Source organism: Microcaecilia unicolor, chromosome 6 (genome assembly GCF_901765095.1).
Source record: "Microcaecilia unicolor chromosome 6, aMicUni1.1, whole genome shotgun sequence".
In the NCBI taxonomy this organism is placed as follows: domain Eukaryota; kingdom Metazoa; phylum Chordata; class Amphibia; order Gymnophiona; family Siphonopidae; genus Microcaecilia; species Microcaecilia unicolor.
The window spans coordinates 196285855-196304231 of record NC_044036.1 but is presented as its reverse complement, the minus strand read 5'-3'; the positions used below and the strand labels follow the sequence as shown (position 1 = coordinate 196304231).

The window sequence follows — 18377 nt, the reverse complement described above, 5'->3', positions numbered from 1 at the left end:
CTCCCCTTTCCAGTAGTGCCCTCTCTGTGTTCCTATCTACTCCCCCCCTTTCCAATAAGTGCCCACTCTGTGTCCCTATCTCCTCCTCCCTCTTTCCAGTAATGCCCTCTCTGTGTCCCTATCTACTCCCCCCCCCTTTCCAGTAGTGCCCCTGTGTCCCTATCTTCTCCCCCTTTCCAGTAGTGCCTTCTCTATGTCCCTATCTCCTCCTCCCCTTTCCAGTAGTGCCTGCTCTGTGTCCCTATCTCCTCCTCCCCTTTGTGTCCCTATCTCCTCCTCCCCTTTCCAGTAGTGCCTTCTCTGTGTCCCTATCTCCTCCTCCCCTTTGTGTCCCTATCTACTCCCCCCTTTCCAGTAGTGCCCCTCTGTGTCCCTATCTCCTCCTCCCCCTTTCCAGTAGTGCCCTCTCTGTGTTCCTAACTACTCCCCCTTTCCAGTAGTGCCCCTCTGTCCCTATCTCCTCCGCCCCCTTTCCAGTTGTGCCCCTCTGTGTCCCTATCTCCTCCTCCCCCTTTCCAGTAGTGCCCTCTCTATGTCCCTATCTCCTCCTCCCCCTTTCCAGTAGTGCCCCTCTGTGTCCCCCATCTCCTCCTCCCCTTTCCAGTAGTGCCATCTCTGTGTCCCTATCTCCTCCACCCCTTTCCAGTAGTGCCCCTATCTCCTCCTCCCCCTTTCCAGTAGTGCCCTCTCTGTGTTCCTATCTACTCCCCCCCTTTCCAATAAGTGCCCACTCTGTGTCCCTATCTCCTCCTCCCCCTTTCCAGTAGTGCCCCTCTGTCCCTATCTCCTCCGCCCCCTTTCCAGTTGTGCCCCTCTGTGTCCCTATCTCCTCCTCCCCCTACCCAGTAGTGCCCCTCTGTGTCCCCCATCTCCTCCTCCCCTTTCCAGTAGTGCCATCTCTGTGTCCCTATCTCCTCCACCCCTTTCCAGTACCCCTCTGTGTCCCTATCTCCTCCTCCCCCTTTCCAGTAGTGCCCTCTCTGTGTTCCTATCTACTCCCCCCCTTTCCAATAAGTGCCCACTCTGTGTCCCTATCTCCTCCTCCCCCTTTCCAGTAGTGCCCCTCTGTCCCTATCTCCTCCGCCCCCTTTCCAGTTGTGTCCCTATCTCCTCCTCCCCTTTCCAGTAGTGCCATCTCTGTGTCCCTATCTCCTCCACCCCTTTCCAGTAGTGCCCTCTCTGTGTTCCTATCTACTCCCCCCCTTTCCAATAAGTGCCCACTCTGTGTCCCTATCTCCTCCTCCCCCTTTCCAGTAGTGCCCCTCTGTGTCCCTATCTCCTCCTCCCCTTTCCAGCTGTTTAGGGGAGCACCGCTCCCCCTGCGCCCCACCTGGCTACTGTGAGGGTTTTGATCTGCCACTACTCTCCCTCCTGGAATTGGATAACTTACAAGTTTAACTATTACGGCTGTGGTTCTTTTGGTTGTGGGGAAGAGGATTCGATTCCCACTGCAGCTCCTTTTTGCCCCACGTACAAAAAACGTCAGATTGTGAGTCCAAAAAAAATAGGTGAATATATGTAAACCGTTGATCCCTCCTTCTCTCGCTTGCCTCACTGCGGCCTCTTTCTTAGCGCTTTCCGTTGACACCACCAGGTGGCGGCAGAGCGAGCCTTAACCGCTTCGCGCAAGCGTACTAGTAACGGAGGCAAGGTAGGCGCAGGAGAGGCACGGAAGCTTTGAGGGAGACAGTTGCGTGCTGAGAATTGGTATTTTCATAATTATTGCCATCTTGGAGCGCGTGGGAAAGGGAGATGCGCCAGTACCTTCTCCGGTCCTGAGCCGGGGACAGGGCTCGGGCATGTCAGTCGTCTTTTCTTCCTCCGCGGGGAGATTCGATGCCCTGGCTGGGGACAAACCCTCGATGCTCGCTGTCTTCGGGCCATGAAAACTGTTGATTTTTTCTTACATTTCGAGAGCTCTTGTTATTAGAAGCTCAAAACGTAGATTTTTCTCTTGGACATATTTTCGCCCTCGCCCAGGATCATGTGGACTCCTACCGAAGAAGAAAAATACGGTGTCGGTAAGAAATGTCATTAAATCGGAGCTAAGACAAAAATTGAATCCACCGATCCTCAATATTTCGTAGATTTTGTGCCTTTGCCTGCAAATCACTGCACAGTTTTCTAGTTAGTTATTCCTTTAGGTTTTGTTGCATTAGATATTTAGTTCATTTTTGATAATGGGAGGTTTCAGGGTAGTTTGACAATAAGCTGTTATCGGTGCTTTAATATTCTGTGACTAAAGGCAATGCGATATGAGATCAGGATGAGGCTTACTTACACCTGCTTCCTCTTGAATTTAGGCTGCTCTTGCGACATGGCATGGCTGGGTGTTTTTCTTTTCCCATTCATTCCTATCGCCGTGCCTGCATCGCTGGGATTTATTGGGGTTTGATTCTAGTTTGAATTTGCAAAGCATGTTCAGGAATGAGGATTAGAGAGTCTTAGGATTCGGTTTCGGGGATACCATCTGAAAAGGTGAATTAGCTTGTTCTTGGACGCCAGTCTTTTATGGTGGTGGTTATGGGCGCGCAATAAGAAAATAAGACGGGGATGTGCATTTGAGTTCCAGAGCAGGCAACCAAAATAATATGTTGAAATAGGTGGAAAAATTGCCACCGTTTCTGGGAACTGAAAGCAATTGTTCAGGCGTCTTTGTTTAGAAGATTTCCCTTACCTAAAAGGATCCCCAGCAAATTTTCTACCGTGTTGCTCGTGATGCCGTTTGAGTTTGTTGTGGTGTGGAACTAATAGGAATTTGACATTAGGGGGCGCCATTAGTAACTTGCATGACCAGGGAGAGGGGTGGAAGTAGTGTAGCTGTTCGTGAGATGTAAAGGGTTTTTTTGGACTCTCCTCTTCCAGCAAAGAATATCGATTTTGTTGACGCATTTGAGTTTTGACATCTTTTTCTTAAAGATGTGGTATTTATCAGAATCTGTTTGATTCAACAAGATATTATATGCTTACTGGTGATTTCATGGTGGTTGTCCCAGGTATTAGATGGTTTCTATAAGAAACTTAACACTTTGCTTCGACTATACTTAAGAACATATACAAAAATACAAAACATGCATTGTTATAGAACTTATATGCCAATAACATACATAACAAGGGAAAGAGAGAACCACTGATGTTCAGTATAAATCACTCGGGGCCCTGTTTACTAAGGTGCACTAGCATTTTTAGCGCATTCACAAAATTAGCGTGCACTAAAAGCACTAATGCGCTTCTAGCGTGGCTTAGTAAACAGGGCCCTTGGAGTAGTATTTATTGTTGCTTTCTTTGAACTGTAAATATTTAGTTGGTATGTCTAGGGAATATAAAAGAAATTGTATATTGAAGTGAAAGTCAGTGATGTACTATTAAAAGGCTCTTTAATAGATTACAGTTAAATAATTGAAAACCAGTCATTTCTTAGACATATGGTCATCGTATGAGTTCCTTTAATTTGAAATTGGGCCAGAAGAGTTTGTCCTGACTGAGTAGTGCTGGTAAATTGTTGCACCCTCTGTCTAGGCTGTAGCCAGGAATGTGGGATGTTTCCAGTTCCAGCAATACAAGCTGAAGCTTACCATGCAGGTTACTAATGTGTAGGATAGAGTAAGTTTTTGCTGTGGTAAAATGTGACTTTTTGTTGCAGCTTAGTAACCACCTGCCTTGAAGAGAAGCCAAAATAAGTCTACAGAGAACTGAAGGAAAAGCATTAATACAATTTAAGTACCATTTGCTAAAGCTCAAACATTTTCTGGAGAAATTTGATGACCCTGTAGAGCAGAACTGAGTTGCAGAATGACTGCCCAATATACAGGTGAACTAGGAAAAGACAAACATCAAAATTATGGAAGGAACAGAAGAGCCCCCCACATTAGGCCCAGATGGACTCCTTAATTTTTAGCTCTGACAGTTAATGTCTTGCCAGTTGCCACCAAGATCTAACAAACTGAAGAAGTCAGTTGATACAGCCAGACCTACCAATAGGATGGCTAATAACTGGAAGAATACTTCTTCCAAAATGAGACTCAAATGTCCCAAAAAACTAAAGACCAATAATTTGTCTGGTTTGTCATTTACGAACTGTTTACTGTGCTTTTGTTAAAACTGTTGAATTTTGTGATTGTATGTTCAAATTGCCATCACATTGATAGAGTGAAAGGGCAATAAGGGAAGCATATGGAACTAAAGACCAGTTAATGCTGAATGCCATCGTGGCTAGCTGTAAAAAAAAAAAAAAAAAAAGCAGAAATCTTGCTTTAGCATGTAATGACTGTAAGAGAGCTTATGATAGCATCCCAAACTGCCTCAGAATACAGAACACTCCTAGAATGAAGATCCAGCAAGGAATATTTCAGAGAGATTGTCTCCACTTGTGTGGCACTAAATCCACTGAGGGTTCTATGCAGTAAGCTACCTATTAGCACAGTGGTTTATTCCTGATTTTCCCATGCTACTCTTATGGTGCATTAAGAAAATACAGCGTGGAGAAAATCAGTGTAAAATCATTGCAGTAAAGTATAGCAAGCTTCGCATGCAAAACAGTGTGCATATTTGCTGAATAACAGATTACTTCCAATGTGTATTAAACCCCCCCCCCCCCCCCCCCCAAAAAAAAAAAAAATCCTAATTAAAAAAAATATTTATATGTGCCAGTGCAGTGTCTGGTAATCTATGTAGCATGGGGGCAAAAGGGTTATCTGAGGTGAAGTGCCAAAATCCTGCCATGCGAACCTTACTGACTTCTTTGACTGGGTGACAAAAGAAATGAATGAAGGCCGTGCGCTAGATGTAATCTACTTAGATTTCAGCTAAGCCCTTGATACGGTTCCCCACTGAAGACTCGTGAATATGCTGAAAGGGCTGAACTTAGGACCGAAAGTGGTGAACTGGATAGAAAACTGGTTGACCGACAGGTGGCAGAGGGTGGTAGTAAATGGAATTTATTTAGTTATTGCATTTTTATCCCACATTTTCCCACCTCTTTGCAGGCTCAATGTGGCTTTCAATACATCATGAATGGTGGAAATACATTAGAAAATAGACATTTAGTGTTACAGAAGGATCTTAGGCAACATGATAATAAAACATGATAGTAGTATAACATACAGATATTGTAATACAGTTCTGAATATATGTAGAGGAGTTGTGTATATTCACATTGGTTGATCTTTGTGGTATGCCTTGTTAAAGAGATGGGTCTTCAGTAGTTTGCGGAAATTCATTAGTTCGTAAATCATTTTTAAGTCGCGTGGCAATGCGTTCCATAACTGTGTGCTCAAGTAGGTGAAGTTTGTCGCGTGCATTAGTTTGTATTTTAGACCTTTGCAAGTAGGGAAGTGCAGATTAAGGAGTGTGCAGGATGATCTTTTGGCATTCCTTGGTGGTAAGTCTATCAGGTCTGACATCTAGGCTGGTGCATCTCTGTGAATGATTTTGTGAACTAGGGAGCATATTTTGAACGTGAATCTGCTCGGAGGAAAGGATGGTGAGCAGTAGGGTTCCTCAGGGGTCGGTGCTGGGGCCCATTTTGTTTAATATATTTGTGAGAGATATTGCTGAAGGGTTGGAAGGAAAGCTTTGCCTTTTTGCAGATGACATGAAGATGGCCAATAGAGTGGATACCCTGGAGGGAGTAGAAACGATGAGACGGGATCTCCAAAAGTTAGAAGAACGGTTGAGGGTCTGACAGTTAAAATTTAATACACTAAAATCTCCAGTAGTTTACCAAAAACCTTACTTTTTATTGTTACAACACTGTCTTCACAAATCAGTTGACATTGGTCATCTGACTACACTCATATCCATCAACATTCATTCACCACTCACCCTTACTGCCTACCCTTATCAGTTTTAAATATGGGTAAACAATATAAACATACGCGCATATAACATGCAAAGGACTTTTTCACATACATAAATCACTGGCTGTGTGAGTGGAGGTGCAGCTGAAGTGAATAGCTTCTTTGATCCCAGCAACGCTTGCAAAGACATTAGTTATTGCTTTCAAGTCAATATTGGTGAATTGTGATATTTATATTATGTGATATACTATGCCCATGTTATATGTGCGTATGTTTATATTGTTTACCAATATTTTAAACTGATAAGGGTAGGCAGTAAGGGTGAGTGGTGAATGAATGTTGATGGATGTGAGTGTGGTCAGATGACCGACTGATTTGTGAAGACATAGTATTGTAACAATAAAAAGTAAGATTTTTGGTAAACTACTGGAGTTTTTAGTGTTACGGTATCGGTACAACTCCGGTATAGAATTACTATCCCCTATTAGTAGGATTGGCATCAATATAGTTAAAATTTAATGCCAAGAAGTGTAGACTGATGCATTTGGGGTGTCGAAACCCAAAAGAGAGATACTGAATAGGAGGGGAGAGATTAGAAAGCTCGACTCAGGAGAGAGACCTTGGGGTGTTGGTGTCAGAGGATATGAAGGTGAAGAAACAATGTGACAAGGCGACGTCCGTGGCCAGAAGGATGCTAGGCTGCATAGAGAGGGGTATAACCAGTCGAAGAAAGGAGGTGTTGATGCCCCTCTACAAGTCGTTGGTGAGACCCCACTTGGAGTATTGTGTTCAGTTTTGGAGGCTGTATCTTGCTAAAGATTTAAAAAGACTGGAAGCAGTGCAAAGAAAAGCTACGAAAATGGTATGGGATTTGCGTTGCAAACCGTACGAGGAGAGACTTGCTGACCTGAACATGTATACCTTGGAGGAAAGGAGAAACAGGGGTGACATGATACAGACGTTCAGATATTTGGAAGGTATTAATCCGCATACAAAACTTTTCTGGAGCCGGGAAGGTGGTAGAACTAGAGGACATGAATTGAGGTTGAAGGGGGGCAGACTCAGGAGTAATGTCAGGAAGTATTTTTTCCGGAGAGGGTGGTGGATACGTAGAATGCCCTCCCGCGGGAGGTGGTGGAGATGAAAACAGTAATGGAATTCAAACATACATGGGATAAGCACAAAGGAATCCTGTTTAGAAGGAATGGATCTATGGAATCTTAGTGGACATTGGGTGGCAACTCCGGTATTTGTAGAATAAAACTGGTGCAGGGTGGACTTCTACGGTCTGTGCCCTGAGAAATGCAGGGACAAATCAAACTCCGATATACATATAAAATATTACATACCATGTAAAATGAGTTTATCTTGTTGGACAGACTGGATGGACCGTTCAGGTCTTTATCTGCCGTCATTTACTATGTTACATTTCACCTTGAATTGTCTGAGATCCCTAGTGGCTCAAGTTGGACCTCCAAATCTCCCACTCTCTGACCTCAATGCATTGCAACTGTCTTGATTTTCAGACCAGCATGGGCTTTGCATTCCACACGCAGGGGCCATATTGATGTTCTCTTTTCGAGTAATTCAATCTCTTTTTATGGTCTATAAAATAATGAGTGGAGTGGAGTGGAACGGGTAGACGTGAAGCATCTGTTTACGCTTTCCAAAAGTACTAGGACTAGGGGGCATGTAATGAAGCTACAAAGTAGTAAATTTAAAATGAATCGGAGAAAAGTTTTCTTCACTCAACGTGTAATTAAACTCTGGAATTTGTTGCCAGAGATGTGGTAAAGGTGGTTATCTTAGCAGAGTTTAAAAAAGGTTTGGACGGCTTCCTAAAGGAAAAGTCCATAGACCATTATTAAATTGGACTTGGGAAAAATCCACTATTTCTGGGATAAGCAGTATAAAATGTTATGTACTTTTTTGGGATCTTGCCAGGTATTTGTGACCTGGATTGGCCACTATTGGAAGCAGGATGCTGGGCTTGATAGACTTTTGGTCTTTCCCAGTATGTCAATACTTATGTACTTATGTACATATTCTTGATTTTATAGGTATTACTAGTAAGGTACTTGGTTTGATGCCTTTTTTTTTTAAATCAAGATCTTATTTAGTAAATAGGTAAATTGTGCCAAACAAATTTGATTGAATTCTTTGACTGGGCGACCAGAGAATTGGATTGAGGACATGGGCTAGATGCAATGTACTTGAATTTCAGCAAAGCCTTTGACACAGTCTGTCATAGAAGGCTCTTGAATAAGCTTGAAAGGCTGGAGTTAGGACCAAAAGTGGTGCATTGGGTTAGAAACTGGTCGATGGACAGACGCCAGAGGTTGGTGGTCAATAGATTCCCTCAGAGGAGGAAGGAAAGGTGAGTAGCAGAGTGCCTCAGGGATCAGTGCAGGGTCCGAATTCTGTTCAGTATATTTGTGAGTGACATTGCCGAAGGATTAAAAGGTAAGGTATGCCTTTTTACAGATGATACCAAGATTTCTAGCGGAGTGGAAAACATGAAAAGGGATCTGCAAAAGTTAGAAGAACGGTCTTACGTTTGGCAATTTAAAATTTAATGCAAAAAAGTGCAAAGTAATGCATTTGGGGAGTAGAAACCCAAGGGAGCCATATGTCCTAGGACAGTGATGGCGAACCTTTCAGAGACCGAGTGCCCAAACAGCTACCCAAAATCTAATTATTTATCGCAAAGTGCCGGTACTCATTATGGGCGGGGGTCACCACATATGACTCTACCCCTATGATAGCCACACCCCTTACACCAGCCATGGCGCATATAAACAGACAATCACTGAAAATATTATACTAGTATAGGAGAAAAAAAATAACATGATTTTCTTTCATTATAAATCATTTCTGTAAGTTATTACAGCTCCAGTATACCCAGTGCAAAATAAGACAGCAGATGTAAATTCTCAAATCGGACATATTCCAAACACTAAAATGAAAATAAAATGATTTTTTCTACCTTTGTTGTCTGGTGATTTTGTTTTTCTATCCATATTGGTCCTAGTTGCTGATTTTGCTGCTCTCTATCTGTTCTCTTAACTCCGTTTCCAGGGCTTCCTTTCCATTTATTTCTTTACTTTCCTCCTTTCTTCTTCATTTCTTGCCCTCCATCCATGTCCAACAACCCTCCTCTCCCCTCCAGCCACAAATGTCCAGCCACCCTCCTCTCCCCCCTGCCCTCCCTCCTACCGAGCATCAGGCCTCCCTCCCTCCCACCCAGCACGCAGCAGCACCCAGCATCAGGCATCCCTCCCTCCCAGCACCAGGCCTACCTGCCTCCCTCCCTCCAACCAAACAAGCATCAGGCCGCCCACCCGCCCATCCTCCCTCCCTCCCAGCACCAGGGCCCCCCTCCTCCTCTGAAATTTAAAAGGCGTACCTCGGGGTTAAGTCGGCAGCGGTAGCGAAAAGCATGTTCTTTACTAGCGCGCCTTCCCTTCTGTCTCTCAAGCTCTGGTCCCGCCCTCATAGGCGGGACCAGAGCATGAGAGACAGAAGGGAAGGCCGAAGGCGCGCCAAGCAAAGAACACGCTTTTCGCTGCCGACGCTGCCTTAACCCTGAGGTTCGCCTTTTAAATTTCGGGGGGGGGGGGCCCTGGTGCTGGGAGGGAGGGCGGGCGGGCAGCCTGGTGCTTGCTTGGTTGGTTGGAAGAGGGAGGGAGGGAGGGCGGGCGGCCTGGTGCTTGGTGGGAGGGATGGAGGCTGGCCTGGTGCTCGGAGGGAGGGAGAGTGGGCGGACCAGCGACGGCGCGCGTGCCAAAGGAGAGGGCTCTGAGTGCCCTCTCTGGCATGTGTGCCATAGATTCGCCATCACTGTCCTAGGAGGTCAGAGGCTGATGTGCACAGACAGGGAGAGGGACCATGGGGTGATGGACCTTAAAGCGAAAAAACAGTGTGACAAAGTGGTGGCTGTAGCCAGAAGGATGCTAGGCTGCGTCGAGAGAGGAGTAACCAGCAGAAGAAAGGAGGTGATGCCCCTGTACAAGTCGCTGTTGGAGTATTGTGTTCAGTTTTGGAGGCCATATCTTGCCAAGGATGTAAAAAGACTAGATGCGGTCCAGTGGAAGTCAATAAAACTGATATGTGGCTTGCGCCATAAGACATGTGAGAAGAAACTGGAAGACTTAAATAAGTTTAGCCTAGAGGAAAGAAGGGACCTGGGAGATATGATACAGTCATTTAAATATTTGAAAGGTATTAATATATAATCAAATCTCTTCCAGAGAAGGGGGAATGATAAAACTAGAGGACATGAGCTGAGGTTGCGAGGTGGTAAACTTAGGAGTAATGTCAGGAAATTCTTTTTCACGGAGAGGGTGGTTGATGCCTGGAACGCCCTCCCGAGGGAAGTGGTAGTGACAAAAACAGTGACGGAATTCAAAAAGGTGTGGGATGAACACAGAGGGACTCTATTTAGAAAATAGAAGGTAGAAAACACAAAAATAAATGTATAAAGAAACAAACCTTAAATGACTGCAGGTGGATGTGTGAGTGACGCTTGGATGGCTACGCAAGCTGTAAAGAATTAAGGCCTGTACAGGGCAGACTTTGTAAGTCTGTGTCTGTATACGGCAATGAGGTTTAGGATAAGCTGGAAAGGGCTTCAATGGCAACTTCAGTAGCTGGAACCGAGGACAGTGCAGGCAGACTTTTATGGTCTGGGTCCCGCAAATGACAAGAGCGGTTTGGATAGCCTGGAATGGGCTTTGACGTCAACTCCAGTAGGTGGAACATAAGGACAGAGCTGGGCAAACCACTACGTTCTATGTCCCAGAATCTCCAAAGAAAGACCATGATCAAGTATATATATCACTTTCACTAGCCGTTGAGCCCGTAAAAACGGGCTAGTATAGGGGGGGGGGTTAAAAGACCCCTTCTCGCCACTGCAAGGCCCCCCCGCCGCCGAGCTCGCCGCTGCCCCTCCGAGGTCACCGCTACGGCCCCCCCCCCGGAGTTGCCGCCACCCCTCCACCTGGGCCGGGCCCTTGCTTTGCTATTGAAACAGCGCGGGAACGCAGCACACAGCTCAGCTGAGCTGCTGTCCTTCTTCTCTGCCTGTGTCCCGCCCTCGTGGGCGAGGGCGGGACACAGGCAGGGAAGGAAGGCCGGCGGCAGCTCAGCTGAGCTGTGTGCTGCGTTGACGCTGTTTCTGTAGCGGAGCGAGAGCCCGGCCCGGGTGGAGGGTGGGTGGCGGCGGCGACTCCGGGTGGGGGGAGTGGTGGCGGCGACCTTGGGGGGGGGGAGCAGTAGCGACGGCGGTTTCGTCCCTCCCCTTGCGCAGTAGAGACCCTCTCTGTCTCGCCCCCGTCATCACGTATTGACGCGGGGGCGGGACAGAGAGGGTCTTTACTGCGCATTTGCGAGTGAGTTCGGTCACTCGCCGTTTATATGTTTGATTGTTGATTTAAATCTTGAATTTATAAAGAATGTGACTGTTGAGCAAACTGAGTGGACAGTTCAGGTCTTTATCTGCTGATACTTACTGTGTTACTATGAATGGAAATATTTCTGAAATGTTGTGTTCTACAAGGGTCTCAATGTATCATTTCCTGATCTTATTTAACATGTACATGAAATCATCATTACAATAAATTTCTTAGGGGTCCTTTTACAAAGCTGCACTAAAAAAAGTGGCCTGCACTATTTTTAGCTTGTGGATTTCCCGCGTGCTGAGGCCATTTTTTGCACAGCTGTGCAATGGCTGCAGTTTCTTTTTTTCCGTTAATGGCCACATGCTAACTTCACAATTAAAGTGTGGCCATTACTCCGTGTGCTCCTACCGCCACCTATTTTGGTAAATGCTCATGCGCTAACCCTGCGCTAGTTGGCAGTGTGCACTGATTTGCTTGCACTAACCAATTAACGCAGGGCACATCTACTCTCTGCCCCAAATATTTTTTTAGCACTGGATCTCAGAACTACTGTGGAACGCCTGAGCGGGTCCTGCAGTAGTGGCTTTTATAGCATGTGATAAGCATGCAGTAGAGCTTACCACCGCTTAGTAAAAGCACTCCTTAATCTTTGGGCCTTTCTTATTAAATTTATCGTGATGAAATTGTCTTTCTAATTACATCTGTGCTCCTAGATACCTATAACAGCTTATCAAAAAGTTTAGCTAAAACATCAGACTGGGTAGCAAATTGCTTTTTAAAACTGAATGTCATCAAAACAGTGATTCTATGGGTAGGAGATAGGAGCTTCCTAGTTCCTCAGGTGGTCCTATATTGGTTGAAATTGAGACCTTTTTAGGTATTTTATCTTTTGAGCAGCAGATCAACCAGTCTTTGAGGTTGTCTTTTAACTGGTTCTGAATGCTTTGGTATATTTAGTCTTATGTTTCCCTTGATGATCTGAATACTACGAAATTTTGTGTTCGTATTTCCAAGAAAAAATATAGTAAACTGGGTTTTTTAAAAAAATAGGTTGCTCCTTTTTCTATGGAACTCCGTATCGATTAACCTCAGATCTGAAAGTGATTTATTTGTTGCATTTTGGAAAATGTCTAAAAACTTTATTTTGGAAATAGTCTGATTTTTTTTTTTTTAGATTTGTATTTTAGTTTTTTAGTTATTGTAATTGTGATAAAAAAAGTTTTTGCAAACCACTCAGACCTTCTGGGTTGGCTTGTATATAAATATGTTGTTTTTTTCAAGTGTCTTACTTCCTATCCAGTGTGTTAGCCAATCCCCATTCATGCATGGACACGAAGGGAGATATTTTACTTGGGCACTAAAGGGCTGTGTATTGCTGTGGCAGTTTGCACTGTTGTTTTAGTGCACATTTTTTAACAGTGTGATAATTTGTATGCTATTAGTTTACTGAATTGGAATAAAAATTTCCTTAGCACCATATGTTATAACATTGTGCACCCAAGGTTAGCACAACATTCCAGCTTGCTGCAACAAGACTGTATATCCTAACATCAAGGGATGTGAATTTAGCTTAACTCTACAGATAACTAATAAATGATCTGATGAGAACCTCAATCCAAAGGTATGGCAGTCATAGCTTAAGCTACTCAGGCTCTGGCCTCAGAATTGGGTGGTAAATACAGTCTACAAGACCTGGCTCAGCAGGCTCCCTTTTATGGGGAAGCTGCCATTCAGGGAGGATTTGGAGGAGCTGGTTAAGGATCTGGGGGAATCTAAGCCCCAGTGGTTACTGGAGGACATCCTATGACTTCCTTCTAAGAGAAGGTCCAAGTTCAGGGAGGCATGCCTTTACCGGCCAGGCAGGACAGAGTCTTTGAAGCATTCTCGTTTTCCATCTTGAATCAGCTCCTTTCTTTCAGATAAGAAAGGAACTGGACACAGAGCAGAGGCTGTTGACTAAGGATTGCTTGATTCAATTGAACTAGTTCAGATACAGCTGCCTTGTGGTCTTGTGGCTTCCCCTGCTTGACATGATATAATTTGGGTCCCCTTCCAAGTTTTGAGCAGAGGCTGTTGACCAAGGATTGCTTGATTTAAATTGAACTAGTTCAGATACAGCTGCCTTGTGGTCTTGTGGCTCCCCCTGCTTGACATGATATAATTTGGGTCCCTTTCCAAGTTTTGGACAGAGCAGTGGACAATCTAACAGCTTTTTTCTTGTGTGCTTTGACCTTTGTATATTTCTCACACAGTTCTCCATTGGGCTCTCAAGGGTCAAAGGGTTTTTTCTGATTGAATGGTAGTATTCTTTTATATTTGTTTTTAGATTTTTATAATGTACACTACTTAGATATGCAATAGCAGTACAAGTGGTATATTAAGTTCAATAAATGAATGAATGTATAATGTTTTGGCTATTCTCTCTTGTAACCGTCTACCTGGATACATGATGAAATGGTCTAATGTTCAACTAGAAGACCCAGATTATTTTTGGCAGAAAGTCTCCCATTTCAGTGTGTGTACGAACTTTATGGAACACTAAAATTTAGAATGTGATGAGATTATATTATACACATTTTTATCCATTTAGGGCTTTTTTCCGTGTCAACGTTCGAGAAGTTGTGGAGAGCAGGAGAGTTTTCTTTGGTGGAGTTGCTTTAGTATTCAAGTGTTTTGGGTTCAAATAAGGGGTGTCATTTAGTGTATGTGTAACTGTTGCTGATTATGATCACTTTCTCGTAGAATTTTTAGATCAAGTTGACTTTCCCACTACTAGACTAAACTTGTATTCAGTGTTTTTAGCAGCAAGGTCTGATTTGGCTGTTTGCTGGAAATGCACAACATCCCTGACCTTATTTCTCCAACGGAAACTAACATACTAATGTACAAATGTATGAGAAAATATTGAGACCTTTTTAAACAATAACATTTTGAATTTAATCTATATTCATCATAAAAAGAAATATTCAAATCCTTCCTTTCCCCCTTTTCCCTTCTTTCAGAAGTTAATGAGATGTATTACTTTGGCATTAATGTACCCTCTTAACTTGCTAGAACTGATCAGAATATTGAGGGATGAGGTTATGTAATGTGCTCTTTGTTCAGAATAGTTTGTTTTCCTCTAATGTAATTGTACTTCAATATAGACACACTGTAGAAAGATTTTTCTTTCTTTTTTTTTTTTTTTTGGGGGGGGGGGGGTAAACTAATAAAGTTTTTTTTTTGTGTGTGTTTTTTTCCCCAAAAAAGAAAGGGCTTTTCTATCTGCAGATCTAATCTCCCTTGTGTTTTGTAAGATGCAATGTCTTTGGACCTGATTAAAAATAAAAATGAAGAATAGAAGATAACATTAATTTTAAAGTTGCAATTTTGTACTTAAATTCACTTTATTTAGTGATTTCTCCTTGCATATGTATTGAATAATGATAATTTGAAAACAATGTTGCAGTTCTAGGGCTGTTCTCTTCCAAATTAACTACGTTCAGTTTAGTTGTGATCTTGGCTAGGAAACCATTAACTAATGTAAATTGTATGTCATTCTTTATTCCAGTGATCTGCAGTTTCAGAGGAACTGTGCCCCATGGCTTGGCATTGGAAATAGGAGAAACAGTCCACATTCTGGAAAAGCTTGAAGGTTTGTTGTATTGACTAGTATAAGTAGTTTTGGGAAAGTAATGGTCTGTTTGTATATACAAAGCCTTGTTTTTCCAAAGGCAAGCAAGACAATGAGGGGGGTAATTCTGTAACAAGATGCCTAAAATTAGTCATGTGGAAGGGAAGGTGGTAGGAGTCTGTGAACACAGGCACCTATTTTTGTTTTAGAGAATACCAGTGTAGGTCTGAACACTTAAGCCAACCATAGCACATAGTCCTGCCTATGTTCCCTACCGCTTATTTTTTCCTTGCTCATACGTGCTATTAAGTTAAGTGGCTATTTGCAAAATAGTGCTTAGGTAGCATGTTGGCGTGTATACGCCTATGTACAGACATAGGTGCATATATGCTACCCTTCTAAACATTAAGGGTAGCATATACAAAGCCGCACTAGTGATTCTGGCACGGAAAATGTGATGAAGCCCATTCAGTTCCTGTGGGCTTTGTTGCATTTGCTGTGCGAGAATTGCTAGCACAGCTTTGTAAAAGGAGCCCTAAATGTTAATGCCTAGGTTATAGAATTGCCCTTCAAACCCTCACTCATGGATGATGTCACTGATGGAGCCTGATATGGAAAACCATACTCCAGCTTAGAATTTAACTACATAAGTATTGCCATACTGGGACAGACCAAAGGCCCATCAAGCCCAGCATCCTGTTTCCAACAGTGGCCAGTCCATGTCACAAGTACCTGGCAAGATCCCAAAACAGTACAATACATTTTATGCTGCTTATCCTAGAAATAAGCAGAGGATTTTCCCCAAGTCCATTTTAATAATGGCTTATGGCCTTTTCTTTTAGGAAGTTATCCAAACCTTTTTTTAAACCCGCTAAGCTAACTGCTTTTACTACATTCTCTAGCAATGAATTCCAGAGTTTAATTAAATGTTGAGTGAAGAAATATTTTCTCCGATTCGTTTTAAATGTACTACTTTGTAGCTTCATTGCGTGTCTCGTATTCCTAGTATTTTTGGAAAGAGTAAACAAGCGATTCACGTCTACCCGTTCCACTCCACTCATTATTTTATGTTTTAACATTTTTATTGAGAAACCAGCAAAGTGTACAACTTCAACAATCTCTCTATGAGTCAACAGAAATGACCAGCATATAAAACAGTACAGAATAGAAAAAGGAATTCCATCCTCAAAATGTTTACCAAATTCCCCCCCCCCCCCCACCCAGATTTGTACCCAAACCAATCAAGGACAAGCTATTTCAGTACTAACAAGAGGGAACAACTCGATTCACCCTCCTCCTTAAAATACCATAAACTAGCAAGGAGAAAAGAAAGAAAGAGAAATAAATAAATAAATAAAGGAAACACCCCATCTCCCATCTTTTGTCCAAGCATGAAAGGATAGCCTCCAAGACTTACCTCAAATACTTTTATCCCCCTAAAGCCTCTTAAACTAAGTAACTCTCCCCCCCTTACAACATTGGCAATACAGCCATAATCTGTGCGGGAAGCTACAGCTCTTGGGTCTCCCCCCCCCCCCCCCCACAAGTACTGCCACCTCATCTTTGCTTTCTGACCTCCCCAGCAGTACCGTGACACCATCCTCTGAAGCAAAGCCAGATCCTGTCGTGCTAACCAGATAGGCAACGTTTGTAACACATACAACCACCTCGGGAAGATAATCATTCTATACAGATTCAGCCTAAGAAGGACAATGGAAGAGCAGACCAAAGTGACAACTTCTCCTTCGTCTCTCTGAGCAACTTTGAAACATTGATCTTATACAGAAGCGAGGTGTCCATTGGCAACTGTATGCCCAAATAGCGGAACGACTCCCGAGCCCATCTCAAGGGGAACCCAACACCCCACGATTGTCTCAAATCATTCGAGCTCGCCAGAGCTTCCGACTTTGTAAGATTCAGCTGAAACCCTGAGACGTCCCCATACTCTACTAGGCTTTCCATGAGGTTCGGTAATGACGAACGTGGATCTGTAATAACAGTAAATCATCTGCGAATGCTGCAGACTTAAAAGTGAAATTCCCTATCTGTACCCCTTTGATATTCGGGTTAAGCTGAATTTCTCTCAAAAGAGGATCCAAAGTTAGTACAAAAAGTAGCGGTGAGAAAGGGCAACCTTGCCTAGTCCCCCTTCTAATTGGGAACCAATCCAGTAGCATTCCATTAGCACATACCTGCGCCTTCGGGTCTGTGTACAAAGTCCGCACCGCTTGAACAAACCAACCCTCTATACCATACGCTTCTAAAACCCCGAATATAAACCCCTATTCCACCCTATCAAATGCTTTTTCTGCATCAAAACTGACTAGTAATGCCTGTTCTTTCTCCGCACTAATGGTCTCTAATGCTGCCAGTATTCTTCTCATGTTCTTCGCAATCACCCTCCCCCATGTAAATCCCACCTGTTTTTCTGCTACCAATGAAGGAAGTATTCTTGCTAATCGATTGGCCATAATTTTGGCCAAAAATTTTACCTTCGTATTAAGTAATGAGATTGGACGATAGGACTCTGGGCGATCCACTGGTTTACCCGGCTTCTGAAGGACTATAATTTGTGCCATATTAAGATGCTGCGGTATTTGCCCCTTTTGAATAAGACTATTGAAAACATCCACTAACACCGGGCTAACCCTCCAATTGTAAAAGTTTATAGAACTCACTACGTAGCCCATCTGGCCCTGGGGCCTTTCCCAGCGTGCTCTGCCGAATTACCCACTCCACCACCTCCACAGCAGTAGGCGCATTCAGCCCAGCTAGCTCTGACTCTGTAATCCTAGGTAAGTCCATACTAGACAGATAAACCTCACTGGCTATTTGCGGCGGAGACTGCAGCTCATACAGTTTAGCAAAGAACTCTGAGAGGACCTTGTTTATAGCCCTATCCTCATGCTTCTGAACTCCCCGTGAATCTTCCAACGTGGATATTTTATGACATCCTGAACTACCATGAGCAAGCCTAGCCATTAACCTGCTTCCCTTGTTGGCAAATCGATATAGTTGATACCTATAGTAAGCCCAGGACTTCTTCGCTCTTTCATGCAACAACTCGTTCAGGGCTTGCTGTGCTTCCAACAATTGCGTCTTGACCCATAAGGATTGTTGTACCCCATATTGTCTCCGGAGCGATGTTACTCGCTGTTCCCGGCGAAGCACCTCCCTACGCCTCACCTTCCTCTGAAAGCCAACATAAGAGATGATCTACCCCCTGAGAACCGCTTTAGCCTCCTCCCAAAACACTGTGGGATTTGATCTGACACTCATTAGATTCCTTATATTGCTGCCACCTGGAAACCAAGAACGGCGGAAAATGACTATCCCTATAAAGAAAAGGTGGAAACCTCCAAACTTCCCCCATGGATGAATTCCTAATTCAACCCATGTGTGATCGGAAATCATTATCAGACCTATTTGAACTTCCTCCACCTGAGTTAGAAGTTCCCTAGAAAGCAGCAAATAATCTATTCTGGACATCGTGGAATGTACTCTGGATACAGTGGTGTGCTGGAGCTGACACGTACCGGCTCGCAAGAGCCGGTTGTTAAACTTTCT

At 43.7% G+C, this 18377-nt stretch overlaps 1 protein-coding gene across 1 annotated transcript in view; it reads left to right on the top strand.

The window, feature by feature from the left end:
- Window positions 1–1677: 1677 nt before the first annotated feature.
- The window catches only part of DOCK3 (dedicator of cytokinesis 3), an 873576-nt gene continuing 856876 nt past the window's right edge, over window positions 1678–18377 (top strand). The window contains exons 1-2 of the mRNA XM_030206787.1: window positions 1678–2021; window positions 14748–14831. Coding sequence (XP_030062647.1) covers window positions 1985–2021; window positions 14748–14831 — 121 coding nt within the window. The 5' untranslated portion in view covers window positions 1678–1984. The remainder of the gene's footprint in view (window positions 2022–14747; window positions 14832–18377) is intronic.